The sequence below is a fragment of the Vipera ursinii genome, assembly GCF_947247035.1.
Source record: "Vipera ursinii genome assembly, chromosome: 10".
NCBI lineage: Eukaryota > Metazoa > Chordata > Lepidosauria > Squamata > Viperidae > Vipera > Vipera ursinii.
The window spans coordinates 21,670,809-21,694,230 of NC_139520.1; the positions used below are offsets into that span (position 1 = coordinate 21,670,809).

Here is a 23,422-nt window from a genome sequence, read left to right on the forward strand (position 1 = left end):
TCTGTATGTGGAACTTATGTGTTTATGGGATGCAAAGGGACACATAGATAGAAGAACTTGCCTTTTCTGGCTGTTCTCAAAGAGTCCCCTTAATTTGCAAACAGCACAATCCCTTTTTTTAACCAAAGCAGGTCATTTCGCCAACTTTTCTCTAAAAGCCGATGAAGATTTGGTATTTGGAAGGGAAGGCAACTTGCTTATAATTGCAGCCAGGATTGGCTCTGTGGTCTTATTGTCATTTGGATATTTGGTCCTGCTGTTTCGCCGCTATAAATAGACAGTTTCCTTCCAAAGGAAATGAAACTATTTAAAATAGGAGGATCAGTATGTCTTTGAAATTCATGTGAAATTTTTAGTGCTTTATAAGAAAAAGAAGGCCTTTGACAGACTTCCGCATGGATACATTTAATCTTGGGCTCCTACCCAGCAGCACAAAATGAGCCCAAAAGAATTCTTCTTAGTCAAATTGGTGTAATTTTTCCCCCCACTTCCCTTGACCATTTCCCCCCCCCTTTTTCAATCAGGCAGCAGTTGTGCCACTCAGCGATCTTATCACATCCTTCTTATTAAGCCATCCAGGCGCAATTCTCTGCTTTCATCAGTTGGCACAACTTCCCTCAGGATCAGCTGCAAAGCGAGGATGATTCACCGGCAGAGAAAAGCTTATCTTTTCTCAGGGAACTGTCTTCTCCACCCAAGTGGAAGAATGTTGCTCTCCTGAATGGCTTTGCGCGCCTCTCCACAATATAGCATAGAAACCTCAACTGGACACAGCCAGCAGAGAAAAAGATCTGGCACGATAGCACTATTCCGGTATTTGAGGGGCTGCCCCAAAGAAGAGGGGGGTCAACTTATTCTCCAGAGCACCAGAAGGCAAGACAAGAAACAATGGATGGAAAGTCATCAAGGAGAGAAGCAAGCTGGAATTAAGGAGAAACTACCCGACAGTCAGGACAATTAACCAGTGGAACGGCTTGCCTCCAGAAGTTGTGGGGGCTTCATCAACTGGAGGTTTTTACAATGGTAGAGGGTCTCCTACTTGAGCAGGGGGTTAGACTAGAAGACCTCCAAGATCCCTTCTAGCTGATTGACTGAAAGATCTGAGGACTGGGGCTGTTTTGAGCTCAGCACTAGACTAAAATCTGAGAGAAGAGGGTAGTGTGTCCGAATTTCAGGGGCGTCTTGTTTTTCAAAACAGCCCCTGCCGCAAAAAAAGCAAAGTCGACTTTAGGTTAAATCCACCTGTAGCAGAACTTGTCTAAAGCGCCCGATGGAAACCCTGAACATGAATGCAATTGGTGCTTCTGCAGATAGGCTGCCCTGAAGAACATAACGCTTTGGGTAGGGATAAGAGAATAACAAGAGTTGGAAGGGACCTTGGAGATCTTCTAGTCCAACCCCCCCCCTCAAGCAGGAGAAGACCCTATGCCATTTTCGACAAATGGATGCCTTCTCTCTTCTTGAAAACCTCCAGTGCTGGAGCACCCACAACTTCTGAAGGCAACCTGTTCCACTGATTAATTGTTCTCGCTGTCAGGAAATTTCTCCTTATTTCTACACTGGTTCTCTCCTTGATCAGTTTCCATCTGTTGCTTCTTGTCCTGCCCTCTGGTGCTTGTCCTTCTCTTCTTTGCGGCAGCCCCTGAGATACTAGAAAACGGCCGTCATGTCACCCCTAGTCCTTCTTTTCATCCTTCTTTTCAGGAGAATAAGGAAGGTTCAAGCTATATCCAAGTGGATATTTTCCCAGCAGTAGAGCAGGAGGACAACTATAGCTTTCAACAAACATGTTAATTATACTTTTCCTGTTACCACCAGAGTTAGAAAATCCCTGGATACTGAGAACAGTAAAAAATAAAATAAAAAAAAGAATAAAAAGTAAACAAAGTTAGTTGTGTACCTCCCTGAAGTGAGCTTTCCTTCTCTTTTAGCAAGAAATGCTGATTTCTTTGTGCCTGCTTCTTCCACCACTGAGCATTATTGTTTTAAGCTGGCAGTATTCCTAAGGTTTTGACTAATGCTTCTCATGTTTCTTCTTTCTTTCTTTCTTTTTTAAATTCATGGATCCCACAGGGTCATCTCCACATAGCCCAGGTGCCACAAGGAGAGCAGGTCCAGATCACGCAAGACAGCGAGGTGAGCCTTCAACAGACTATCTGGAAGGAGAAAACGTGATCTAGAGTCCTTTCTCTTCCATGTGGCTGGAAAGGACAAGAAGCATTAAGCGGAATGTGTAACGCTGTGAGGAAGAGCAGTGCCCTCCTGTTCAAATGCACCTGTAGTTCCTCACTGATTTTAAATTGAAGTAGGATGTTGGACTATGTGTCAGATCCATGCTGATCTATTGAGCTATGCACATTTTATAATGAGTAGCGGGCATGCTTTGTTGCTTAAATGTATTATTTCTGCTGAACTATATTACAGGCAGTCCTTGACCTAGCTTAATGACCGTTTGAAGTTACGACAGACTCAAAAAAAAGTTACAACCTGCCCTTGAAGTTACAATTTTCACATCACCCTCCGTGGTTATGTGATTGCGTTTTGGGCATTTGGCAATAAGCTCTCATTTACAACCGGTTGCAGTGTCCCACATTCACGCGATCACATTTTGCAATTGTTTTTGCCCTTTCGCCGCAAAAAAAGTCAAAAGATGCCTTGTGGATAAAATAGGTTTGCACTTGCAACCGTGTGGCTTGCTGAACAACTACTACAACCCAATTAACGACCACGGTAAAACGGTCGTAAAATTGAATCAGTAACTTGAGGACTACCTGAGTTTCTGTCTGGAAGCTAGTGTGTGTGTTTTGTTTATAAAGATAAAGCAGGAGAATAAGAAATGTCGGAACAAGCCCTCATGCCACACAATTTCAAACTCTGCCTGAGGTGGTGGACAAACTAACCAGAGTGACTGAGGATCTCCTGGTGTTAAGGAAAGACAAACACAAGGAATGCAAACTGCAGGAAGAAACGACTGTGTTTGCACACCCCTATGACTTCAGAGGGAGTAACCTTGGATGTGAAGGGAAGCAGGATCAGGTCCATCTTTTATCCAGCTTAGATAGATAACATCTGGATAGGAGCTAATTCCAATTTATAGTCTCTTGGATGGAGCCAAAGTAGTTGTTGACAGCCTCATGTTTATAGCAAATTTTATCTTCTGTGTGAATATTCTTTAGGTGAAATTAATTTTTCTGTTACTCAGGTTTTGGAGAGATATTACAATGAAATGGATTTTTTCCCCTGCGTTCTTCATACTTCTAGATTCAGAAAGTTCTCCAAGAACTGACACCTTTGTTGTTCCTTAATGCAGTTTTTGTTTGCCTGCAAGTTAAAGGAAAAGATCCACAATGGACATACCAACTTTAAAGTTTGCAGACGTTTTACCCATTCAGAAAGTTGGACTCTGGAATGGCCAAAAGGATACCCTGTTGCTCTGCTAATTTTAGGCTGAGAGAGATTTTAAATTCAGGAATGTCTCCACATCTGCAGATAGGATACATGGCTAGCATGTGAAAAGCTTGTCCTGTTTATTGTTTAGCAAGTTTTAAATGTTATCTACAGCAGCCCCTTCATATTCAGAGGCAGTAGAAGCCCTGTCCTTTTTCTCCTTGCTAAAAGTCTTGGCATAGAAAGAGAAAGAAAGAGAGAATTGGAGAGTTGTCTTGAATACCCCAACACAGCTCTAATTAACGTTGCAAAAGCATAATTTTCTTCATAGGAGCAGAACTCTTGTTTTGGGTAAAAAAAATCACTTGCATTAAATGAGTGTCTACGGAAGGTACTTTTCCAAAAGGCAACTGGACTTTCTTGCTTTTTTTTTTTTGGAAGACATTTTACTTCTCATCCAAGAAGCTTCTTCAGTTACATCAACTAAATAAATACGTTTCTTTCTTTCACAGGGTAACTTGCAGATCCACCAGGTTCACGTTGGGCAAGACGGCCAGGTAGGGCTCTTGCGCTGCTCTTAAAGTTTCAGCTCTGCTGCCATTGGTTAATGCAAACCATCTGATTCTTGCAATTTCCTAAAACTGGGCAGAATAGAACCTTTTTTTAATTTTGGGAAGGGTTATGAGAAGCTGATTTTCTGGCAAACATGCTTATATAATATCCTTGTGTGTGTTTACCTTAAATTTCATGGAGTTTTGGCTTCTTTGTCATTGTGTTACATTGCTCTTTTCTTATCTGACACTGTCGGCGTGGACAGAGATGTGCAGACATGGAGACGTTGGTGGATAGCAGGCATTCGACTTAAGCACTGTGAGAAAGAGACATTTTCCACCACCTCCCAGGAACTATAGACACTTTCTCTCTTAGACATATGGGGATATGGTTCGGATTGTGGATCGGAAGACCCTTTGCTTATGCTCGGACCCCACTCTTCCAGGGTGGGCAGGCCCCTTTGCTTTAAAAGCAGTTGACCTCTAGGTTTCATTCCAACATCTACCCCAATCCTGATGGCCAACAGCATCTGGTGGTGAGGAGTCCACTTTTTCTCCAAAGACTATCTGGGGATGTCTCTTTTCTGCCTTCTTGTCTTAAGATTGTACATCAGTTATGATGTACTTTAGGTTTGTTAAAGTATCTTAAATTTGTTTATTTATATTCTACCTGTATGATTTTTACAAATAAGGCAGAGGACACATCCAACATACCTTCCTCTTATTTTCCCCACAGTCACAACGCTGTGAGGTGAGTTGGGCTGGGAGAGAGAGTGACTGACCCAAAGTCACCCAGCTGGCTTTTATGCCTAAGGGGGGGGGACTAGAATTCCCAGTCTCCCGGTTCCTAGCCGGGACCAATCTGGCTTTCTTCATGCATCTGCCCCCAGCGTCAGCCTTCCCAAGAGTCTCCAAATGCCGCAGTCTGTCGTAGTCTATCACCTGTGGCTCTTTCTTCAGCCTTGCCTTTGCCTCCTTGAATGTTGTGTCTGGGTGACTCTGTTGGACTGATGTCTTGTTTTTCTGGCATGCTAGACCAGGGCGGTGACAGAGGAACTCTCCACATGGGTTCTATTAGCTTGACGTTCCGTGTTTCGGTCCATGTTTAATAGGAAGACCGAAATGTAGAAATAATTAAACTTTCTGTTTGAACTAATAGAGATGACGAGAGTCCACGGAATGACGGGAGGGGCTTGATTTTGGCAATAGCGGTAGATCCTCAGAGATTTTGTTCTCACTGCCTGCTTTCTTCTCTCTTCTGATTTCCCGCTCTTTTTCCTCCTCCAGCTCTTTTCCTCTAAAGCCGTGTTTGTCAACCTCGGCAACTTGAGGAAGGGCGGACTTCAACCCCCAGAATTCCCCAAGCAGCGTACTGGCTGGGGAATTCTGGGAGTCTAAATCCCTCTTCAAGTTGCCGAGGTTGAGAAATATGGAGGGATTTTCAGAAATGTCTGCATTTTACTCATTACCTACTTCTGGTTTTCGGCAAAACCTCAATGTAAGAAGCAACCGCCAGCTTTAGTTTAAGGCTGTAAAATCATATTGGTCACATGAGTGACCCAACTGATGACATACGACCGTAATGGACAGGCTTCATTATGGTGGTACGTCGAGCACTTATCTATACTGGGTTTCTAATTGGTTTTCATTGATTTTGTTCGAGATGGGTGGCCACCCTTGAATAAATGAAATAAGTGGCACCAAGCCTAACAGCCGTATCCTCTGTTGGAACCTTGGCTATTTATGACAGCTGTCATGTCCCGGGGGGGGGGAGGTCATGTGATCTCCTTTTGCGACCTTCTGACAAGCAAAGTCAATGGGGAAACCAGATTCACTCAATGACCGTGTTACCAACTTAACAACTACAGTGATTCAGTTAACAACCATGGTGAGAGAAGTCATAAAATGGAGGAAAACTCACTTAACAACTGTCTTGCTTAGCAACAGAGGCTTTGGGCTCAATCGTGGTCGTAAGTCAATGACTGCTTGCAGTGTGTTCTAGTGACCTCACCACTCAGTCGGGAACATCCCTGTTCACTTCTGGTTACAGGACAATCTGCATTTTAGGGAAAGGCAAACGAAAAAATAACAACCAAACTAACCACCCCAAGGCCTCCCCCCACCAAAGGTTGCTGATATCCCCATCACCGCACAACTCATTTTAATCTGTGTTTATTTCTAATTAGCTCATGCCAAGAGGCAGACGTGCCTGTTTACGCAGAGGTCCAATTTTTCATGGGAAATCTCCTTCCAGCCCGACTTCAGTCTGAGTTTTCCATGACATGGATCCGTGTTCTTCCTTCCAACTTGTATGTTGCCTTTTATTAGTATTGTCAGAATCCATCAAATTGATTGGAGTCCAGTTGAGATCTGGCGTGACCCTGAGTCAAGGGCTTGTGGCAGTGCTGGGGGGAGGGAACCCCACTCCAGCTTCAGCGTTTTTGAAATCTGATTTGGCTGATGCAAAGGACTGATAAAAGTTTAAATAGTGCATGGACTCGGAATAGTTTTTGGGTTCAGAAAGAAAGAAAAAAGCAACCAGACTTCTTTCTTGTGATTGAAATTGCTTTCTGGACACAAATATCTGTTTTATTCTTCTGCTTGTGCAATAGTGTACGGCTATCAGATTTAAATCGAACATCCTACAGGAATTTTTTTACAAAAAGCCCCAGTGATATATGAACGTAGCAGCCTCCTTGTGGAGATCCTTGGCGCAAGGACACTCTGTGTTTATCCTTATTTAATTCAAGATCAGCACACTCCACCCCAAACTTCTTCAACCAGAGAGTATCTGATTAGACGGCTCTATTCAGCTACAGCGTTCTGCTTTTTTTCCTCTGTCCAGTGAGGTAATCTTGACCTCCAGTCCTGTGAGACACTCAAAAACATCCATGGGCTTTCAGAAAAGTGTTAGGTTACAGGGCTTAAACAGTTCAAACTTTGCAGTTTAAAAATCACTTATAAATAATGAAGTTGGAGGAACATGTATATGGAAGGTTCTAGCAGTGAGTGTTCAGGAGGATAAGCGTCCAAGAATTATAAGAATACGTCATTCTGTTTTTATGTCCTAAAAATGGGTGTCCTCTTACAGATCCCACATTTCGGTAGCGTGTAGGCAACCATTTCCCCAAACTGGAAAACTTAAACATCTTTTAATATGGCAGTGTTGGTGGAATGCACTCATGCCAACAGTCACCAGAAGAAAATTCAGCCAAGAACCAATATATTAAATATATCTGTCCAAATGCCTTCTTAATGGGGCAGTTAAGAAAAAGAATAGCATACCTCTTCAGCTAACAGTGTTTTTAAGAAAATAGTGATGTTGCTCAATATGCAAATAATAGTGGCTTTCATTCTCTTTTCGCACCGCGTATGTTTGGTTTCCTATCCAGATAGAGGGGTAATAATAATATCTTGACCCTCTGCAGTGTAATCAAATGATAATATTTCTTATGCTTCATCTCGGGCCTCTGGACCCAATATTTGGGTATGAGATAGACATGAGGTCTCTCGGTCCAACTGAGGACACTGCTGGGGGAAAAAATCTTTGGTGGGGACACTGTTTGAGATTTGGGGAAAAGGCAGAGGTAATTAGGAAGACAAATCCTGGACCTCTTCTGATCTTTTGGGGTACGCTAACTCATATTAAAAGGACAGAGGCCTTTAGAAGGGGATTTTTCCCACCACAACAGACACAGAGATGGTGTCTCTCTTTTGTGTTACACTTCTGCAGCAGCTACGCCGTGCACTGTTTCAGAACATCTGCTTTAAATAATCGAGACTCAGAAACAAACAAGATGGTTAGAAGAACAACAAAGTGAGCCACTAAATATTATACACTGGAAATCCAAAAGTTGTTCTTTTTTTTAAGTGCCAAAGCATAGAAATTAGTATCAGTAGTACTACAAGCAGGTCTTGGTGGATACGGTTGATCTTCACCCATCAGCCTCAGCTAACGTGGTCGTTGGTCTAAGATGGCGAGGGTGTTAAGCGGTAAATAGGCTGACACGTATTAAAGAGGGGACTTTTTTTTTTAGATGGAATAGATACTTCTGGTTCCAGAGATCAACAGTTGCCTTCTGTTTTTATGATAACCACCCTATTGTCCTTACTGCTTGGTTTTTCTTCTACTGAAACCTTTGCAATGAGGATTAAGGATTTGTATGACAGAGTCTTTCTATTGCTCTTTGAGACCTGATTGGCAGTGTAATCCCATCAGTCCCCTTGATGGCTTAAAAATCACCAAGAGGTTCTCATTTAAATGTTCGTAACACTTTTTCACAAAGTGAAAAATCGCAGTCACTACTGTAATCTTATTAACCTTTAAGCCCATCCCCAGTCTTAATTACATCTTAATACTTCCAAATAAACACGATGGAACCATGTTTTGAGAAACTATGATTTTTGTTTTCATTCTTTCTCCCTATATAACCTTCCTACTTTCATTTCTTGGTAACTTTTTGATGCCAGAAAGATGTTAAAATACAGTCACTACATTTTCTAACTGGCGAAGTCTGTGCTTCAAAGGTTACCCAGCCCCAGCCTTCTAGGAAGGCAGAACCAAGCCATAATTCATTGTGGTGTCACCTCAAATATTTTTTACTAAAGTATCTTTTACCCCAAGGCAAAGATGTCTAATCTTCCACATTTCTTTTGAGATATGTACGTATGGGACAGATTTTGTTTTTAATGAACAAGAAAACTTCCTGCATTCTTCCACGTGCCCTGCAGAAACTCTCCTAGATGCACATAGCTAGTTCCACAGAAAGCGTTCACTGCTCTCTATCTAAGGAGCTGTGGTGGCGCAGTGGTTAGAATGCAGCATTGCAGGTTAATTCTGCCGACTGCCAACTGTCAGCAGTTCGGCAGTTTGAGTCTCTCCGGCTCAAGGTTGACTCCATCCTTCTGAAGTCGGTAAAATGAGGGCCCAGATTGTTGGGGGGCATTTGCTGGCTCTGTAAACTGCTTAGAGAGGGCTGTAAAGTAGCGTGAAGTGGCATATAAGTCTAAGCGCTTTTGCTATCTTTCAGATGGCTTAATTGGGTGAGCTTCCTGAGTGCCAAAGCGCACGGAATATTCCGGAGTGGCAGAATAAGTAACTTTTTGGAGAGGGATAATCGCTTGCTAATTTGTTTGTCATTTTAGGGGCATTGTACTGAGCGGGCGTATCGGTCCGTAGAAATCCCGTTCACACAACCAGGAATATTAACAGTACTTTGAAGCTCTCTTCTTCCTATGAAGTCTGTTCTGTTCTTTGTTCGCTCAAACCTTGTTTTAATATCGCCGTGGACTTAATAAGGCAAGATGTGATAAGGCACAATAATCTTTTAAATGAATGGAAAATCATTTTCTTTGCTTTCCAAAGTGCTTTTCTCGGCCCAGGTTCCATCAAATGTGTGCGTGTAATAAAAGCTCCCCTCTTGTAATAAAAACTGTCCGTTTGTATTTTTCTTGGGAAATCTCTAAGCAATCTTTTGTGTGTGCTGGCAGGATTTTCTCATTCTTAAACGTTAATCATTTGCGAGGATCAGATGATCATTACCCTCCACACTTTTAAGTAATGAGGTGCAGCTCCTCTCCTTTTTGCCCAAAGACTGAAACCCCTCAACTTCTGGATCTCCCCCTCCCTTTTTTAACTCCCTTTGCAGCTGACCCCGTACTTTCCCATGCTTTTTAGCGATTCTGGCCTGGCTGTCCTCTTTCCCTACTTTCTTCACATGAGAAAGCACCCGAGCACACGTTGCACTCTAATCTTTTCAGGCTGGGATTGCTTCCAAGAGGCAGAGGCACATCCAATTATTTCCCTAAACTGTTATGAATTGTACCACCGTGGGGTTGCTTAGCACTCGTCTAACAGCACCGATGCTTTGCCCGTATCTGACCTGTGCAGGTGGACCCATCCATTGGCTGCTGCTTTACTGATATAGCAGGAAGGCGGAGTGAGCACCTGAATCTCTCCTTCTATGAGTTTTTCTTGATTTACGTTTTAGATCCTGGAAATGGCTTAGCAGGTAACCAGTGAAGAACCCCTGGCCTGAACGAGGCTTTTCGGTTGGCTTTCGGATTCTCTGCTTTTGCCATTGTCTTGTGCTCCTTTAATGTTTGATGTGGCTTCTACAGGGGCCCAAATCCCAATTGCCACATTTTTGTTGCTGTTGTGCCAGGGCGTCTGGATTTTGAGGATGCTCATGGTGACGATTTAAGATAGGCTTCAGTGCTAAGATAATTGGGCTAATTTTGCTACTTCCCAACCATTCGTATAGAAAATCCCACACAACTTACGACTTTATGATATTTTGGGTGCGTCATGCAGCATTGCCTGTGTTATTATATAGCATGTTATTCTGTGATTCTGTGTGATACAGTGGAAAAATTTCAGTGAGGAATGGCAGAACAGATGCACATGACAAGTGCACAGGAAGGGAGGGAGGGGAGAGACAAGTCTGAGGAAGGAAGGCATTAAAGAAAGAGGGAAAGAGAAAAGGAAAGCTATGGAAGAAGGAAGGCAGGCTTTTTTTAAATTTATCTAGGATTAGTCTCTGATTTGTTGATCCGTATTGACGTGCAGCAAATGCAAGGTTATGGTGGTTACAGTCTCAAGTGGTCATGGGACTAGCAACTGACCTCGTTGGCTAAAAGACTGTGCGGCTTTCTTCAAAGCCAATAAAAGCATACATATTCCAATTAATTTCTTTCACCTTTTTAATTTCCAAAGTCGACAAACCCTGAAACTGATTGGAACATCCAAGAAACTCGAGGGATAATACTTCTCATGAAATAATTGGGATTTTTTTTAAAGCAGGGGAGGTTGTTTGAGACATGGGAAATGTTTTCTTGTTAATTAAAATATAATAGAACATTCTGCAAATGAGGAACACATTTGTCTTGAGAGGAAAGATGGGCATCAGTTTTCAGCTGTTTGCCAAGCTAGACATACTAGGATTATATTAATTGATGTACTGTTGTTTATTTGTTCATTTTTTTAAAAAAAATATTTCTGTGTATTAAAATTATTTCTCTGCCAAAAGAGGGCAAAGCGACAACATTCTTTTTCTTGCAGAACAGTGCTTATTTCATTCCTACGTAGCGTACTTAATAATGAACATTTTATAAATCATTTCAATGTCTCTTCCTCTCTTCTCCTCCTAGTGCTTCTATAACATTTTGAAAATATTTCTGTATAAAAGGAAACCAAAAACCTCCAGCCCCATTTTATTTTTTAAACTCCTGTCATGTTTTAGTTGACTGTTTGATGACAGTTTAATTAAAATGTTTATGGAGATTCTCAATCATCCAGTTTCATGATTGTCCCAAAGGTGCTTTTTTCCAAAAGGCAACAGGAGTTTTTTGCGGGGGTTTCCTTGAAAAGGTTTCGCTTCTCATCCAAGAAGCTTCTTCAGTTCTGACTGAAGAACTTTTCCACACCCATCGATTCAGGTGACTCTGAGGATACAGGTAAACCCCCAAGTGGCCTCAAAGACTCTCAGAGAGCTAACACCCACCTTCAGAGGAGATGACTGCAAAGGACATAAACCCTTCCATTCCCCACGAGAACTGAAGAAGCTTCTTGGATGAGAAGTGAAATGTTTTCAAAGGGAAAAACCAGGGAAGTCCAGTTGCCTTTTGGAAAAAAAGCACCTTTGGGTCTACTTGGAATGGCATGAAGATGCTACACTAGTTTTGAAGAATTTCAGCAACAGCCAGCTTCTCCTCTGCATTGTTCTGTCTAAAGGTTTCCAAAATTTGTAGGCATCGTAGCTCTTTCTCCAGGATGGCGTAGCGTATGGCCTGCATGAAGCCAACCATAATCTCTTCTCATGGTTCACCCATCACTGAATGTATTGTCTGGATCAGATCAGTAGAAGGGAGCTTGTGCACTGGCTGGGGAATTCTGGGAGTTGAAGTCCACCCATCTTAAAGTTGCCAAGGTTGAGAAACACTGGGGTAGACAAAATTATCAGAAATAGACGGTGGGCAGGAATAGTTGAGTGATGCTTAGGATGCTTTGATGAAGACAAATGGGCTCTTCAGATTATTTCTCCATTTAGCTCAGGGTTCCGCCCTGAAAGTTGTATTTTTTTGACTGGCGATGGCTTTTGCAGCTCCAGCACAGATTTTCCATCTCTCTTGCCTGATCCTTTTCCCTGCATACCCTTGGACTGAACCCGGAGCCTCTGCACACCAAGTGTGTGCTTGGCTGCTTGAGAGCATTTTCCCTATTCTGCCAGATTTTCCATCGCTTTACCCGTGAAAAAAGTGAAGCAAAAAAACTGCACCGTGCTTTCACATTCGTAGTTTTGAATATTTTGTCTGGAGTGCTGCGAAAGTTTACGTGTTGATGCAACGCGACTCTCTACATATTGAGACAGAGCCCTCTTTTGTAGTGCTGTTTAGATGGTTGCCTTGAAATAAAACAAATTTGTCTTGGATGCATTTCAGTAAACTTAGGAAGGAAGTTTTCTTGAGACTTCCTGTCATAAACTACAAAAGTTTGACCAACAAAAATCGAGCACCTGTGGGGGCCAAGATTACTTTTGGGATGGAGCAGCTTGGCCACTGTAGGAAATGATTACATGAAGCCTCTTTTTACAAAAATTGGAGTGGAAGAGCACTGTCATTTGTATTCCTTTGTCCCTCTCACAGCTGTTGCCTATTGACCTGGGTTCAACAGTTACCATCCTCCAGCTGGAAAGTAGACTATTACAACGCTATAAACTCGCCATCAGATGTCTTCCATGATGACCATCCATTGCTCCAGACAGTTTGTTTATTTTATGCCGCCCCATCTCACTTGACATAGTGACTTTGGGACAATATAATCAAAAGTAGAAAAGGCAATTCAAGGCAATTCAACAATTTTTTTTAAAAAAACAGGAAAATAGAAAAACTAAAAACCAAGACGATGGGAGGCCTTGGGACAAGGATCTTGTCAACCCCATCAGCCACCCCCATCATAGCAGACCCAGGCCAGGGGGCAGAGCCAAGTTTTCAGGCTTTTCTGGAAGGGCAGGAATGTCAGGGCAGACCTCGCCTCCAGCGGGAGAATATTCCCGAGGGCCGGGGCCACAGCAGAACAGCCTCGTCTCCTGGATCCTGCCTGCCGAGATTCTTTGGCAGACAGGATCAAAAGTAGGCTTATTCCCCTGGAATGAATGGGGTGAGCTAGTTCCAATGGGGAGAAATGACTCCTCAGATACCCTGGAAACCATGCCTTAAGGATATCTTTATCATAAAGTTTTCCAAATTAGGAAATATGAATGCTCCAGCAGCCGGAGGGAGCATCTATTATCAGTTTGATAGAGAATACAGGTTTGCAGCATAAATCTGCTCTTCCACTCCCTACAGAAGCCTAGAGCCTGAATCCACGTGAATCAGGCAGTTCTGTGTAATTAATCTGAGCTTTCAAGAGAGAGAGAGAGAGATACTAATTTACAGATCAGTGACATTACACACACACTGTGACTTACAGTTAAAATATCTGAAAGCACCTCACTGTCCAGCCCAATCATGTCACCTCAGTAACGGCCCCCAATTCTTTGAATGTTGTTTTTAGTGGAAGCATCTTTTGGGTGGACCCCCTGTACAGCAGTTCCATATGTATACTGGAGAAAGTTTTGGGCTCTGAATCAAGGTAATTCTGGAACCTGTGAACTGTATTTTAAAGTTAGCTTTCTTTATTAATATATTTACTTGTATGACAGCAGCAAATATATACTGTTGGTAGCCATTGGAATGTGGACTTGAGTTATCGAAACAAACAGCATTTGACAGCGTGGGACTCTTACACAACAGATATTCATGGGAGCCAGTTTGCATTACATTTGGGAAAAAGCAAACTGCTGCTTTACAATAACTGTGTGGTCCTCAGTCCAAGCATTATTTTTCTTCACAGATTGTTTTTCTAAAGCTGCTACCCATTGCAGGATCCTAAAAATTATCCTCCAGCGGCAAACTCTTCCTTTATTTTTAGACATTTGGCTGCCTGGCTGTAAAACTTTTTTTTTTAATGACAGTCTGAGATCCAGCTGGGTTTGCTATCCTCCTGGAATAAGCAAAGATGAAAGGGGCAGCTCCATATTTTATTTGATATTGCAAAAATTGGCTTTTTGAAAATCACAGGCTGGATTTTAAAGAAAAATGCCCAGGTTGAATACTCTTATGACTATCAAGTTGCTTGTGATTTATCACTGGAGTGCACATAAGGTTAGAGCAAGGTCCGTTCCTAGAGTCAAGAAGATCCAGCAGAGTGTCACCACAGCCACACATCCTTTCATTCCTAGGCCCGCAAAACCCACCTGCTTGTAGTTAAGCAGGGTTAGCTGCAACAACCGTAGGGAAGTAGTGAGAAAAATGTTTACATTCAAGGGCTGCATTCTCCGAGGGATAAATGTCAGCAGTGGTCAGGAGCAGAGTCAAACATAGATGAGGTCATTCCCATGTAGCTTGTGTTTCTCTGCGATTTGCTTTTCCCTTTTCGAACTCCTTTGATCACGTCCATTTGGGGTGTTCTGCGGTTGCAAAAAGGCCACATGCTCAAGATCTGCCCTTATCTCTAAAGCATCCCAGCAAAGAAGGAATCTCAATGGATGGAGCTGCACAGGCAATCAAGGGAAGCCAAAGGTCCATCATGGAACCTGTTTAGATATGAGGAATGCACTTGGCTTCTCCAGTGCAATGGCACTGGGTGAGGTATTGATTTTTTTCTCCCATTTAATATTCTATTTAAGACTATGGGGGCATGGTGGCTCAGCGGTTAAAGACACTGAGCTCGTCAGTTGGAAGCCCGGGTTCAAGAACCAAGCGCCATACGATGGGGTGAGCTCCTGTTCCATGCCCCAGCTTCTGCCACCTAGCAGTTCCAAAGCATGCAAATGCGAGTAGATAAATAGATACCACTTGGGTGGGCAGGTAAGAGCTTTCTATGGACCTTGGTGCATAGTCATGCTGGCCACATGACCACAGAAGCATCCTCAGACAATGCTAGCTCCCTCGGCTAAAAAACAGAGGTGAGCACCGTCCACTAGAGTTGTCCATGACTAGACAAGAACCTTTACCTTTATTTACTTCTATTTTCTTACCACGGTCAGAATGGAGACAAAGGCTACTTCTGCCCACTTCCTCCAAGAAATGGATCACGACTCAAATGCACGCTTGCATGTTTGCTCAGTGTATGGGGGAAAGGGAACTTTTGGGCAGAAAAAGTGGGGGTTCTCTTCGTCCCCCCTCTTGTCCCCCTCCACACGGCTGGGGCTGCAGAAACTGGCAAGTTATCTGTCTTGGAAGCCTGCCGTAAGCCTAGCATCTCAGGCTGTGGTAGCAATTGGGCCCATGGAAATTCAAACATTTTCTCTAAAACAATATTTTTTCAAGTCAGGATTGCAGCACTAAAGTTGTGCTAATATTTGTACTTTGCAAGTAAGCCGTTTCTACATTGTATTTTATTAGCAGTCCCTGGGTGTTCACCCGCGAAGCCATTTTTAAGAGTTCCTAAAGCAAATAGCCTGCCTGGTTTGGGACTGAACTTCAGAAACAACTCCAGCTGCCACCTTATCAACTGCATGGATCAATTAAGGGGGCAAAATAGCTCAGCAGGAACCTTCTTTTACTAATCTTTTATTAATAATTCTTAATTTTATTTGCCTCTGGTTAGCCAATTCATTTGGGTCGTGCCTGTCAATTATTCGCATTGTAAGTCAATGCTGGGTTTGATATCGGAGGGGCCCATTTAATGTTCCTGTATCATAAAACATGACCTTGTTTATCAGCACAAGACTTTGCTAGAACTGGCTGTGACCACATTGAGAAGGACAAATTCCAAAGACCCCTTTGGAGATCCGCTAGTGTAGAAGGTGATTTTTGGGGGGCTGGGGGGGGCTCCATTATTATGAAGCTTCCTTGCTGGTCTGACTGTTTTTCCTCGTTCAGTCAGTGTGTTGTGGTAAGGAGCTGTGTCATTCTTGGATACAGTCTAGTTCAACCATGTTGTCAAGCTCTTTTCATGTTGTTTCCTGTCATCTCTCATTACTAACCTCTGTCCAGCTGATTAGACTGGGACGGGACCGCATCAGCTTGGACACAGCCTCTGCGTGTCCTGCAGAGTAGGATCTGTCTCATAATTTGAAACCAGTTTGTGTTGTGTTGAGATAACTATCACTAATCTAAAACCTGGAAACAGGGTTGATAGTTTTGCCAGATCCCACAAACATTTGCGATCGAAGTTCATCTCTCTCAGCTTAGAAAAACTGTTCTTGATGATTAAAATCTCTGTCTGATACATGGAGATATGCCCAGTATCCTTGGCCCACTCCTTCCTTTGGGCAATAAATCTAAGAGAGAATCCTCCAAACCAGAAAAAAATGGTGACTGAGGAAATCTAAGATTCTTCCTTACATAACCTAGTTTCTTTGCAATATTTACAACAAGGTTAAAACATTTCCACTGGCTTTTAAAACCATCCTTGGAAGTGTATACTGGAAATAAAACATACACACTGGAACAAATAAGAACGGAGATGATTATACGATTTGCCTAATCAAAAGTTTTTTTTCTTTTTTCTCATAGCTTTTTTTTCTCTCTTGACCCTCTTGGGGGGTGGGGTGGATGTAGTGTTTTTGATCTTTATTAGGTCAACAACTCCAGGGAAAATCTGCTCCATTGTACATATTTTTATCGTTGTAAAACATTTCTTTTGTTGGAGGCACAACAAAATAGGGGCCTTGGAGTATATCTAGGCATCAGTCCTGCAAGAAAAAACCCCAAACCGTTTCCCTACTCAAAGAAATGGAAAGTACTAATGGGAGATGAGAAAGGTATAAATGAAGGGTTTGGGGATAGATCAGCTTCAAAAAACATCCCAGAAAAATCATGTTAAAGATGAGCGTGAAATGGAAGATTGGCCCAAAGAGTCCTGTCTTAATTCTGTCTCATGTTTTTGGCCCTCGTTTTTATGTAGCCCCAAAGGACAACAAAACAGGGATGGAGAGCGGGACTGACTTGCTCAAAAGGCTGAACAGAACTATGGGTTGGTATATCGTAAAAATTTAATACTGTTATTCTTCACATTCCATGTCCTGCCCGCCGCATTGTATTTATATGAGGTATTCAGTTTCTCTACTTCTCTTCAAGACAAAGGTTTACTGTGATAATTAAAAAAAAAAAGCAGAAATACTTTTGCCTGTGAACTTCTCATCCCTCTCCACGGAGTGGATTACATGGACGTGTCTCCGTCCTGCCCCACTCTCTGCTGTAGCTTCTCAGAATGTGTGGACACACCTTGTCAGTTGGGTTATAAAGTCCTTGCTGCTTAAATAGCACGAAAGGTTCTTCATGTTTGATTTGGCAACTTCACTGAGTGTGAGCAGAGTTCGCAGTGTGCTTTCTTGAATGGCCATGCACAGCTTACGTACCCTTGCTATTCTTCAAATCCTTATCTTGCCCTTTAGATAAGGATTTAATACAGCGTGGCTGAAATATGTTTCATCATCCCTTTGTTGTCTTCTGAAAGCCTAGATTCAACCCGCGGGTCATATGTTATGCAGTGCCTGGAACTCAGAAGCAGGAGTAGAGCTGATCCAGAGGAACCATAGAAGCCCAGGGTAAAAAGCTGCTCAATCTGCACACGTATCTCTCAGATTTGGCCCCTTCTTCCAGTCTGAGAGCTTCTTTCTTGGATGTCGCTTTGGTGGTTGAAGCGCTTCCTTCCAGCTCACCAGGCTTCCTTCCGTGTTCTCAGATGCCATTTTGCTTCCCGAGTGCTTCTCTAGGGTGGCTGCCAGTCCTAGGAGGCTGGGTTTCCATGTCACCCGAATAATGCCAGCAATTGGTGGGGTCAGGCAGCCAAGTGGGTGGCGTGGCCTATTTTCACAAAAGAGCAGCAGAAAAGAGAAAAAGGCCATTTCAAATGGTGCCATCTTGGCAGGAGATCCCAGCCACACAGACAGAAATTGTGCCACAGATGTGGGCATGACGCAGGCCCTAGAAAATCCCGTCCCACTCTCATTAATTCAGAATAAAAATGCTTCCCACTCCTGGCTGAGAAAACAGCGATGCGGCCCCTGACTTCCCTACTCCAGTGTTCCCGTACATCGTGGTCTCTGGAGGAACAGTGGCTTGTCCAAGTAAGAGCATGTTTGAAAGGAAGGATCTGGGGAGACCATATTGTGTCAGACACAGCCAGCAAAAAGGCTATGGAAATATTCCTAGAGGGACAGTGTAGACGAAGAGGGAGAAAGCATTTCCAATCAGATGTCTGCTTTCCTCGGCTTTCTTGGAATTACTGTGATATTCACAGGATCTGATGGGAGTTGATGAAGCCCAGTAGAGTGTAAGGTTAATCCTGCAGTCACGGCAAGTTCCTGTTATTTCTCACACCCTGCCAAGAGTTTGTCTGATCCCTCCTAGTGGCTCCCTTTCAGCCATAGTGTTTTCCTCTCTGGCAGGCCTGAGGGTGTATCAGGAAAAATGTGTGAGAAAAAATGTAGAGGGATGGACGTGGTCTGCAAGGCAAGCAGAGTGAGGCCAAATCGGAGAGACATGGAAAGGCGACTTGGGACCGCTGTCCTATCAGGAGGCAGAGACGGGAGGAGGAAGGGGAGACAGTGTGTTTTGGAAGCCAGTTGGAGCCCATAAAAATAAGAAAGAAGGGGAGGACCCACGGAAAGGAAAGGCTATTGTGTTGGAGAAGGATCTTGCGCAAGAGGCCTTTCCAATGGCTTTTATTATATCCTGTCCCATTTTGCTCACCAAGATGAAGGAGTGCGTGTGAAAGAATATTACGTTTTTCATAAAATTCAGTCATTCAGTAATGGAAATAATATCCCTTTCGGATTCCAGACAGACCCCCCTCCCCCCCTTCCCTTTTTCTGTACTTCTTGCCTTCGGTACCTCTTCCCACCTCACTTGGATGTAATAGCTTGGAAGAGGTAAAGAAATGGAAAGGAATCTGGAAAGTGAAGTTTATAGGCCATTAGGTTCCAAAGGTGTTTTTTCAAAAGGCAACTGGACATTCTTTGTTTTTCCTTGAAGACATTTCGCTTTCTTTGTTTTTCCTTAAAGAGGTTTTGCTTCTTATCCAAGAAGCTTCATTCAGAAACTTCTTGGATGAGAAGTAAAACATCTTCAAGGAAAAACAAAATCCAGTAGCACCTTTGGGACAACCATGACCTGGATGAATGAGAATCTCAATAGACTTTTAAGGATATTTTTACAAGGAAGGAAGGAAGGAAGGAAGGAAGGAAGGAAGGAAGGAAGGAAGGAAGGAAGGAAGGAAGGAAGGAAGGAAGGAAGGAAGGAAGGAAAGAAATAGTATTAGGGATTACACACAAGCATCACTTATTTTATAAAGAAAAGTTTGCTCTCTCAGTATGAGAGAAATCTTCCTTTCCCATTTCCAAATGCTTTTTAAAACAAACCCAACAGCATCAGACCACTCTCCTGCGTGTGCTGTTGACCACAAGCCTTTAAGGTATGATGATCTAGCTTACATATGAAATCAATCAGCATTACTGCATGGGGAAGGGGAGGCTCAGTTTTTCTCTGGCCAGCCTTTTCTGAAATTTATGGGTATTTTTTGGGATGCACGGGGCTCTCTTTTGAGCCAGCACACTAATGCTGCCAGCATTTCCGCAAAAGGCACTGAGTCCAGAACTCATATTGCAACAGTCAGCTTGCTCTGCAAAATGTCCTGGATCTATTTTAGAAGAATTGTGAATCAGCCCTGAGATCTAATAAAAGCAGTACCATACCAACAGCTTTAGTTCTCAGGTTCACCTGAGTTCAGCGGTCCTTGATTGCAAAGCCAGAGTGCACAAATAGGCTTTAAGTCTGCAAACAATTGCATCTGCCTCAATTTTTAATGTTCCCTAAGAACCTGAAAAATTGCCACCTACCTTTGGGGTTAATGGACAGAAACTACAGAGTATTATCCAAAAACCATGAAAAACCATGATTTATTTAAGTTTTGTTTAACAAAACAGACCTTTGCTCGTTTTGCTGGGACCTTAAAACTTGGTTGTTTGATCTTGCTGGTCTGGACTGAGGGGGTTTTAATTTAATTTTAATTTTAATTTTAATTTTAATTAATTATTTTAATTTTAATTATTTTAATTTTAATTTGTTTAATTGTGGGCTAGTCTTATTTAATTCTATTTTAAAGTGTACTTATTTGTATTGTTTTAACTCGCCCTGTAAACCGCCCTGAGTCCTTTGGGAATAGGGTGGTATATAAAATCAATTAAATAATTAAATAAATAAATAAATAAATAAATAAATAAATAAATAAATAAATAAATAAATAATCCACACTTTGAATACTCTGAGGATGGGCTCCGGCACCAAGTCCGAAAGCTCAGCAGACTAAACCTCTGGTCCCCGTGACCAACCCAGATTGGATCCTGCAACTTTGAATACTTCCTCCTTTTTCCCCCTTCCCATAGGCTGTTTACGTCTCAGCTACGTCCAATCAGAGTTTCTGAGAAATTTTAGAGCCCTATCAGGAACCTTGGTTTAATGCAGGGGTGGGCAGCCGTGGGGACTCTGGGAGTTGAAGTCCACGGGTTATAAAGGGGCCAAGGTTGGACACCCCTGGTTTAATGGGTCACTTGTTGTCCTGGGATCCCAGGCTGAGGATCCCCCTCTAGAATAACCCTTTTAAAATGAGCGTCAGAAGGTTGGTCTCTTTCTTGGATGATCAACTTCGTTTGCCAGTTACAAAGGCCTCGATCTGTGGGCTACGTTAGGAGAGGATCCGTGAAATTCGCCTAAGCCATAATGAATGGTTTACGTTTTATTTTGAGCCATAAATAAATAAGACTTTTTCTGGCTTAGCATGATGCGTGAAATCAGACCTAGGCAGGACACCCATGGCTCTTTGGATCAATTCTGAATGCAGCTTCCTATCTGGACCCGCCCACCAAATTAGAAAACTATATTGCAGCCCACTTAAAAGAAATTGAAGGTTCTTTTACCACAGCTATCCATTTTCTCCAAAATCTAAAATGCACTTTTCTCGCTTTCTCTTAAAGGTTAATTTTCTGTCAAGCATTTGTTTCATTTCCTTCTTTCCTTCCTTTCTTCCTTCCTTCCTTCCTTCCTCCCTCCCTTTGGCAAAATTAGCAGTTGCAGGATCCAAAGAAAAATGTTTCATTTTTCCCTACAGAATCCTAAATGCAATCAAATATATTGAGATAAAAACAAACATGCCAGAAAAAACAAACAAACAGACTTACAACAGCTGCCCGCAGGCCTGTGAACAACAGAGACGCTGATTCTCTAATCACCTATGGGAAATTGCTCAACTGAAATGAAATCCCATTATTTATTTCAGCATTTCTATACAACCTTTCAAAGCAAAAGCACTTTCTAGCGACAAAGAATCAATTTCATTAAAATATGCTACAGTGTAAGATTTCCAGCATTTCAACTTAATAATTTAAGTATTTACCATTGTCCAGCTCAATAATTCTGCAAAAACAAATCATTTAACATGATTTCAGCTGAACAACACCAAATTAAAATTCAGCCCAGTCTCTTTAATCATCCATCAAAAATACAATAATCTCTATTTAGTGGTCCATTGCTAATTGTCCATTCTCTTTCACACACACACAAAATGAATCTTATAAACCAGAGAACTTTTGCAACGAAGTGAGTTGCACTATGAAGATTATACACTAGAGTAACCTAAAATGGGGGCATTAACAACAGGAATAGTGAGTTGCACTCTGCTCTAAACTTTACAAAAAGAACTACTGTGGATGGATGATAGATAGATAGATAGATAGATAGATAGATAGATAGATAGATAGATGATAGATAGATAGATAGGGAGATATGGAGATATGGAGATAAGGAAGTCAGCTAAGTGTAACAAGTATCTGGCATAAGATCAGGAAACCTTGGTCACGGTGAGTTTAGAGCAGGGGTGTCAAACTGCCGGCCTGTATGCCCGGATGCGTCATGAAGAAACCGCGCCCACCCCATTGCCGGCAATGGTGAAAAAGCTCCGATATGTCGTGCGACATCGCAAGTTTAACATATCTGGTTTAGTGGATTCTTAATAGCCATCATAGTTTTCCTATAAACCATAGTCTGTGTAATTATGCTTCCTAGATCCACAGCTAGTGAAAGTTTCTTTGGGAATCTCAGTGTAGGATCTATTACTCTTCTGTTTGATAACCTGAAATAATCTTGCAAAAATTCATCAACAGGACAATGACTTAAAAAAAACCCAATAATCCACAATCATATTCATAAACGTGAAGATATATCTGTGGTATATTTGTATTCCTAATTCCAGGTCTAGAAATAAAACTGGCTGGGACTACTTTGCTGGACAAAATACAGAGAAACTCATCCAGAATGCCCTTTTTTCTGCCAACCAATTGTGTCTGTTTTTGTCACCCTCCATTGCATCCCGTCTGTATTTTATGCATATTTTGATCAACTAGTAATTCTTGAATGTCAAAGGCGAGGGTCTTATTTTTCCATGTTGAAACCTTACTTTAAAAGCATTTCAAATTCGTGCAACTTGGCTTTGCTATCAAAGGCATTCTTTGTAAAGAAAGCATTTAATGAGTGTGGAGCAGGCCCTTGTGAGAACACAGTAAATGTCACTGGGAGCAAAGCACAATTATCTGCACAGAAAGAGAGAAAGTTTGTATATGAGTGGGAATTAACACTTGGGCAAGTTTGGAACTCAGGGCAGAAATATCAGGGGTCATCAAAGGTTCATTCTGTAATGTGTTCTTTGTAAGCCTTAGTTACAGCTAGGTTTTTCCAAGGCAAGACACACATCTCTGTGCATCCTCTAGTTCTTAATGGAAGAAAATGGTCACTCTAATTCTACATTATGTGGCTGCTAATGTTGCTTCTAGCAAAGATGTTTGAAAGGCAGATAGTTTGCATTGCATATACTATATGTACGTGTCAGCCATGTTGTACATTAAAAAAAAACTTTCATTCAGTGTTTGGAAAGGATTACATACTCAACTAGTGAAGGTCTTGCATTTCTGCCTCAAACCCTTTGGCTGTATTTAGCCAACTGATTGACCAAAGTCATCCTACTCTCTTCTGCCCTACTTTGGCTCTGTTTATGTTGTCCTCTGGGCATCAAGATGGACATATATGGGGTCTCACTTATTTTGGCCATGTCATGCGGGGAATTCACTGGAGAAAGCAATTATGTTGGGAAGAGTTAGCTGTAAAAGGAAACCAGGCCATCAAAGAACATGGTGGCCGGGCACCATCAAAGCTGACACCAGCCAGAGCATTGGACAAGTCAAAGAAGTAGCTCAAGATCAGAAGATGTGGAAAGACCAGGTCCACAGACTCACCAAGAGTCGGACACGACTGAATGGATAACACCATCCTATGGGGTCCCCCTAACCATCTTGCTCAGACTGAAGAAGCTCCTTGGATAAGCAGCGAAACATTTCGAACCAACAAGAAAAGAAATCCATGACTCAACTTACAGACTACCTGGATGA

General features: G+C 42.2%; 1 protein-coding gene across 3 annotated transcripts in view; it reads left to right on the forward strand.

The window, feature by feature from the left end:
* BANP (BTG3 associated nuclear protein) overlaps positions 1-23,422 on the forward strand; it is an 82,998-nt gene that overhangs the window by 46,206 nt on the left and 13,370 nt on the right. For 2 of the 3 annotated variants that reach the window (XM_083370213.1, XM_083370215.1), the window contains 2 exons: positions 2,065-2,136; positions 3,900-3,944. In XM_083370213.1, the coding sequence (XP_083226339.1) occupies positions 2,065-2,136; positions 3,900-3,944 (117 nt within the window). The remainder of the gene's footprint in view (positions 1-2,064; positions 2,137-3,899; positions 3,945-23,422) is intronic. The other variant, XM_083370214.1, reaches the window with a different exon arrangement.